This window comes from Montipora foliosa, chromosome 6 (genome assembly GCF_036669935.1).
Source record: "Montipora foliosa isolate CH-2021 chromosome 6, ASM3666993v2, whole genome shotgun sequence".
Lineage (NCBI taxonomy): Eukaryota > Metazoa > Cnidaria > Anthozoa > Scleractinia > Acroporidae > Montipora > Montipora foliosa.
The window spans coordinates 49711385-49718884 of NC_090874.1; the positions used below are offsets into that span (position 1 = coordinate 49711385).

Genomic DNA, 7500 nt, shown 5'->3' on the forward strand with positions numbered 1-7500 from the left:
TAAAGATTTGTAAGTTTTATTGGCCGTGTCCTATTCGTTAGAGATGTCCGGCAATTGGACACTATGTGATCCGCAGTCCATGCAATCTCTGTACCATCTAACTAAACAAATCACTGATCCAAGGTCTTCTTGAGGTACTAACTGCAGAGTATCCTGCCACTCGAACAAAGTTCTGCGTAGCCGGCTACGCGGTACACGGAAACTAATAATTCAAGTTGAAGTATGTCATTTATTCAAAAAAGGTTTTTCTGGTTCTAAAAGCGTGACTCGCGAATTGAGCAGTGATCGATCGTGAATTTACGTACGGTTCGGTTAACTATATTTATATATTTATATATTTTTCGCGAGATCGTGTGAAGAAAATAGCCCTCGTTTACTGATCAATCCATGCACGCTCGTTTCAGTGATTAGGCCTAAACTCTCTTTTACTATAAATTTACGGTTCGGTTTCATGACTATCCTGCTATCAGTGATTGTGCGGAATTCAAGTTTGTTGACAGGCGTGTTAATTTGTCTTTTTAGAAAGTTTCTACTTTTGCTCTCCGTGGCCTACATGGTCATGTTTACTTGCCTTGTGCAAAGATAAAACGCAACGGGAACACGTGTCTTTTTGCAGAACAGATTTGCAGATAACCCTATGTAGATTGATTTACCATACCGAATTTAGTATATCTGCAGAGTTTTGTGAAAACCTATGAAGTACAAACAGGTTTCCCTGGCACACTTAATTCTGTGCAAAATTTGTAAGCACCTGTTATAATTTCCTGGTTCCTTCTTACACTGGGTAGCAAGGTCTACTTGTCCACAGACAGCCCAAGTGAAGTGGTTAAGTGTGGCATCCTTGGTGTGACCAGGGAACGAAACCATGGATTATGGAACAAAGTAGTCCACCTTAAATTAGACATAAAGAAAATTTTAATGGTTTCGAGCAGATTTTAAAGACAAATGACTTTAAGTTAACTTTTAGGGTGCGTTCGATTGACCGTATTCCAGAATAGGAATACATGGTTAATGTCTCTGTTCCTTATGTTTGTGTGCTAACTACTAGTTATGATCAAACATTGACTCAAGGTGGCGTTAATGGGGGAGCACTCCCTTGCCTTAGGTTAGCCTGTGCGACTTCTGGCGATTGTGTGACAAATGAACCTCACTTATCTTCCCAGCACTACGAGCTGAATGCAAAATAGCATGTGCTGGATCAGACAAGAGTATCGGTTAGCAGGCGATATTCAAAAGGCAACGCAGCCAACAAGCTTGGGGGAAGTCGCTGCGCAGACTTAACCGCACTACACAGGAGTGTCCCGAGTTTATTGACAGACAACGAGGCCCAATCTCGACTTCAAAGAGAGGGTGGGAGGGAAAAACCCAAATCGTAACCACACTAATGTATTGAAAGCTAAGTGCGCTAAACAACAGAACATAAGTGATCTCTAAATAGTTTTCACATGTTTTTATAGCTAGACAATGTCTGCTGGCTTAGCCAGTTGGAAGAGCTGTACTACGAGAGGACTTAGTGTTACACGTGCCAACTCTTAGCCGTGAATAAAGCTTTGAAAAAAGCACCAATGCCGTGGATCGTACTAGCCTGCTAGCGACAACAAAGCTGCTAAGTTTGAAGCAAGAATACAGTAAATCCTTAGTGTTTGCTGACCTTGGCAACTAGACGGCATAAACGCTACATTGAAAACAGAGCTGCCATGAAAGGGTAACAGATAATATTGTCACGATCCATTAACTACATTATACTTGCTTGACAGTAAAATTGCCTAATATAATTTAGAATTCCTTCGTTTTTATGGAGATTCACATTAAAATTGTCAAATATCTGCTAAAATGCTATTTAAACATATTTTTGTTAATTCCTTGCTGTTTCAAAACACGCCAAACATACTGCATATTCTTATTCCAGAATAGGGTCAATCGAACATGCCCTTAATTGATGTATGTAACATTTTTTAGTTAAACATGTATTTCTTTTGTGTGAATTTCAGTCTTTATAAAGTACATGATATGATTTAAGATTTTTGCAGTTCGAACACTATACTTAAGCAGTAATGATACAAAAGCCTGAAAAAAATCCAGGCTTGAATGGCATTTAAAACTGAGAAGATCTTAACTAATAACATGCTTCTGTTTGCAGTGCAAATATGTGTCTTTCACATTCTAGAGTACATTTTACACTTGATCATTCTAGGGAAAGTTGTCCTCTATAATTTTAATTTTTCTACTACTATTATTATTAACCAATATTGAGTGGTCTGGGAGATATAAAATGCCAAAAAACCTAGTAGTGCAAAGAAAAACAGAGCTGGTTTAGTTGAGTTACTCTGGGACACCTTGAGTTCTTCTGTCAAGTTGGGGGGACAGGGGACAGGAACCTGGAAGAATGGGGAGTGGGAGAGGTATGGGAGATGGGAGGGGAGAGGGTGGGAAGTGAAAGTCAAAAGAGGGCAGGGTAGCTGGGATAGCAGGGTACAGGAGGTGGGATTTTTGCCCCCCCCCCCCCCTCCCCTTTTTGAGTGGACAAGAGTTAGAGAGAACACATTTTACCATTTTCATCTCAAAATTTTGCTCGTGTGTTGCACAAGCGATGTAAGGTTACAAATCTAGTAATTTTTCATTTATGTTGCAAGCTGCTTTGCAATGCAAAAATTTTTTGAAAAAAGGAATGCAAAGCAGTTTGTCTGCAGAAAGATCAGATTCCACATAATAGAGAAAATTGCAGTAATTGTTAATAGAGGATCTTTACTTTTTTTGCAGGTTCTGATGGTGGTATCCTCAGATTATGGTCATTCAAAATCAAATGAGACTATACCCCACAAAATATATCAAGTACCATTTAAGTATGGTCATCTGGAAGAGTTTCTTGTAAAGGCTGGAATGGAAAAAAAGATGTGGCAGTTGATGACAGCCATACGTGATTATATGCAAACCAGTTGTGAACATTTGTTAAAAAGCAAAGAACTGCTTGGAAACTTGAGAAACTTTGATTTGTTTGTATATGAGGGACTGGCCTTTTGTGCTGGTCTAGTTGCAGAACTATATAACATTCCAAGAGTGTTGATAATTCCAGGTGTACCACGCCATGGAGGGTTTCTCATGATACCATCACCTATATCGTATGTGCCGATGGGTATGACTGGGTTTACAGATAAAATGTCATTTGTGCAGCGTGTTGCAAATCTTGGCGCTTATGTTGCAATACAGTTGATGTTTAACTTTGCTTTTGTTGGGCCAATATCATCTCTCAAAGAAAAATACAACATTGCTCCTGAAAAAAGCACCCCAGAGGCCTTAAGCAATAATGAACTTATAATCATGTCTTCGGATGTTGCATTAGAGTATCCTCAACCACTTCTTCCAGGTATAAAGTTCTTTCTTTGTTTTGCCTATCTATCTCTATTTTATATCAATGTAATACACCATTAGCTTTTAATAGAACCTTAAACTTGTGCCTTCACGAGAAAGAAAGTTTTCAACTGAGACAGAAAGGTGGGAATCCTGGACACAGTTACACCTTTCCACAGTTTTAATGATTTAAATAACGTATAGACGCTCATCGAGCTGATTTTATTCACTGATGATACTAATTTATTTATGTCACATAAAGATCCTGTCTACCTCACTTAATTCCGGACATAATAAATTATCCGCTTGGTTTAAGGCAAACAAAGTCTCCGTAAACCTGAAGAAAACAAAGTTTATGTTATTTAAGCCTTAGGACAGAAAAGGTATCATTTTCAAATGTAAATATTCATAAATAAACAAAGAATTGAACAGGTTAAGGAAATGTTCTTCCTCGGTGTAGTCCTTGATAAACATTTATGTTGGAAACCGCACATTTCTCAAGTAGCTCGTAAACTCTCAAAATCATTAGAAGTCATTAATAGAGCAAGATTTTTTTCTACCTAAACCCTGTCTTAAAACTCTTTCTTTTTGGGCTTCCTTAGCTTGCCACTTTCATTTGCTTTTGTGTAACTGTCTTGTTTTATTGTTATTTGCATTTTGTGGTAAATGAAATAAATTAACTAAATAAATAAACTAAACAGTTATGTACTCCCTGAGGACTGAACAAGCTCTCCATTTGGAGGATCACACACAATTAAGAATCACGAAGGGTCTCAGCGCAAATGGGCTGCCAGATACGACGATGATGATTTTAATTAGTGATGATCACTGAAAAGTTTTCATTTGTTTCTATTATTTGTTTGTGTTAATTATCCTCCGGACATTATGGCAGTTGTCCAGATGTTAACATACGAGGAGAGTTTGCGCATTGACAGTTTCCTGAGACAGAAAAATGGCCATCTTTGCGAGGTGACCATTGATTGCAGGGAGATGGCTGCGTTGGCTCGTGTACATAAAAGGATCAAAACAGGAATAGTCGAGTTGGCTAGCAGTGAAAATGTGAAGCAACTGCCATTTGGAGTTATAATGAGGAATAAATTTTGTATGCAGTTGATTGGGCTTCAATTGAAGGGACACGGTTGCGCTACTTTTATTAGCATTGAAGACAGCTACACAATAATTTCTTTTAATGCAGACAGATTATATTTATGTTTGTTTTCCTGGACAGATGACCCTAATAGAGTTCTATGCAATCTTAAAAATGTTGCCGGTGAACGATATCATCCTTTTGTCTTGTGATCCACAGAAAGGCCGTAATGTACTTTGGCTAATCTTTTCATTCTAGATTGACTTGAAATTATGTTTAAAGTGAAAGTCATTGAGTTTTGACAAGAAATAAATTGTTGTTGTGAACTGTGTGACAGTGGTGCTTTAAGGTGGCTCAAACCAGTTTCGACACTTTCAAGGGACCTTGTCATTAGGCGGATTGACACTACTACATTTTATCACATAACAGCAATGTTATGGTACCATGTGAAACATCAATTATTCCTGAAAAAGATGCAGTCATTTTTGTGACGTAGCAAGTTACCATGGCAACAGGAAAGCTCTGCAAAAACAGCCTATATTTTGGGATTAGTTGCTCATATCTGAAAAACAAACATGGTGACCCTAATTTTTTATTGCGCAAAAGAGATCAGCTGGCCAATATGAAACTCTCTGCAAAGTTTAAAAAAATTTTGTGGAGCGGATTTAGAGCTACCTTAATTAAATTTTCAATTACCGGTAGTTAAGGTGGCTCTGAATCTGCTCCACAGATTTTTTTTAACTTTGCAGAAAGTTTCATTCTGGCATGCTGATTACATTTCAGAAATAAAAAAAATGGGGGTCACCTATTTCGTTTTTTGAGATATGAGCAGCTAAGGCAAAAATATGGGGTGTTTTTGCAAGGCTTTCCCGTTGCCACGGTAACTTTTTTATGTCATGAAACTGACCGAATCTCTTTCAGCAATAATTGGTGTTTGATATGGTACCATAACATTCCTGTTAATTGATAGCGTGTTGTAGTGTCAATCTTTCTAACAAGAACGTTTCTTTCAAGTGTTGAAACTGGTTTGAGCCACCTTAAGCCATGAATGATCAGGTGAAAAGCCAAAGTAGCCCTGGTCACCTCTTCAAATTGTAAAATGGCAAAGGTCCTCACTACCTCTCTTGGTAATGACGATGATGATGATGTTGATAACGATGACAACAATGATGACGACGACGATGTAGTTGATGATGATGATGATGATGTTGATGGTGGTGATCATATTGATGATGATGTCGTTGTTGGTGATGTTGATCCTGTTTATGAAGATGATGACAATAATGTTGACGATGTTGGTGATGATGGTAGTGATGGTTGTGGTGCTAGTGGTGATGATGATGTTGGTGAGGATGAGGATGGCATTGGTAATAGCGCTGGTGATGGTGATGGCATTGGCAGTGGCACTAATAATGACATTGATATTAATGTCATTCATGTTTGTGATGTGATTCCAAACTTACAAACTTCCTTTTCTTCTTTTGAAGGTCAAATAATGGCAGGTCCCATCACTATCAAGAAGCCCAAGCCCCTCCCAGCTGAATTAGAAAGTTATATCAATGGCAGTGAATTCGAAAGTGAAGGATTCATCATTGTCTCATTTGGATCTTATGTGGAAACTGTCCTGACTAAAGACAAGCTTGATATCATGGCAGCAGCATTTGGAAAGTTAAAACAGAAAGTTCTTTGGAAGCTCAAAAGTACAAAAATCAACTATAAGACCTAGTCCTCACATGAGAGACACAAGTATAACCACAAGCAACATACACAAACCCAGCAAGTCATGAGGGATACACTGTGTATTTTGGGTGGGGTGTGCCACTGGGACTTTGAAACCCTTAACCTAAACCAGACCTAGTTCAGGTGCATTTTGCAACCCTACGTAGATTACACTAAACTCCAAAAATCCCTACCCTCATCTCAGAAAGGTATCATGAAATTCAAGCAACAGTTTCGTGGAAAATGATACCCTGTTCTACACTAAAAATCTCTGATTTTTGTACCCCAGACTAAACTAATTGAAAACCATATGCTTCACAGTGGCACATGCCTATATAGCTGATTTATGGGAGTGCTGCTGCTCCCCCCCCCCCCCTTCCCACCCCCAACCCAGTAGTTGGAATATTGAATTGTGCTTGTAGTTTTCATGTGCTTGCAAATTTAACCATTGCTCAATATGCCATTTCGGAGTTCACTTTAGTCTCTTTCAAAGCAAGTGTAAGTGCAAAGAGTTTACAAGTATTCACGACATATGAAAAGGAAACTGATTATCATCACAAAACTGTCGCACTTAGACTCACTTTGAAAAAGAGGCTGACATGAACTCGGAAAAGGCCTATTTGCAACCCTTATGAAATAGTAACCATAGAAACTGAGCTATCTCACTCAGGGACAATGCATTATTGGCTACATTGGGTTTGGTTGGAATAAGTGTGGCAAGATGTAAAAAGAATAAATTCTATTGTATTGTGGGCAGTTTGCCACCCTACGAGGCATACTCTAACAAAAGTATTGTATAAAATGAGAAAAGCTAACAATGTAGTTGCTACTGCCAAGAGGTTTCAAAGTTGTCCCAGTGCACAGTGCTTGCTTACTGCTCCTGCTCGCAAAAATATGCACAGTACATCGCAAATGCTTGCAAAAACCATTTGATATCCCTAACAGTGTTTTGATCATTCAAGCCCCTTGTTAGCTAAGGACAAATGACAGTAATGGAGAATAAGTTTTAATATGTGTCGGGTATGTTGTTTGTGCTTATTCTTGGGTTGCTAGTGAGGAGCAGGCTTATAAAAATTGCTCAAGCTACACCCTGGTTTTATTCAAATTTGTTCTATCAATTGACTTCTTGTGGACATAATTGGCCTTTTATAATGGCTTTTTGCTGTTTGTAACTGCTGCTTGTGTTTTGTTTTTGAAGCTGAAATGGCCCAAATCAAAGAATTTTTGTAAATTTGGTGTCCTTAAGGTTGGGTTCAAAACCATTTGGGTGTGGTTTGGTTTATCAACTGTTGAAAGAGTAATGGTAGCAACCACTGTCAATTTGATGGTCTTTTTAAAGTCGGGTG

At 38.4% G+C, this 7500-nt stretch overlaps 1 protein-coding gene across 1 annotated transcript in view; it reads left to right on the plus strand.

Moving 5' to 3' along the window:
* LOC138005691 (uncharacterized) overlaps positions 1 to 7500 on the plus strand; it is a 54090-nt gene that overhangs the window by 266 nt on the left and 46324 nt on the right. Inside the window, exons 2-3 of the mRNA XM_068851881.1 lie at positions 2761 to 3364; positions 5923 to 6135. Of these exons, the coding sequence (XP_068707982.1) occupies positions 2761 to 3364; positions 5923 to 6135 (817 nt within the window). The remainder of the gene's footprint in view (positions 1 to 2760; positions 3365 to 5922; positions 6136 to 7500) is intronic.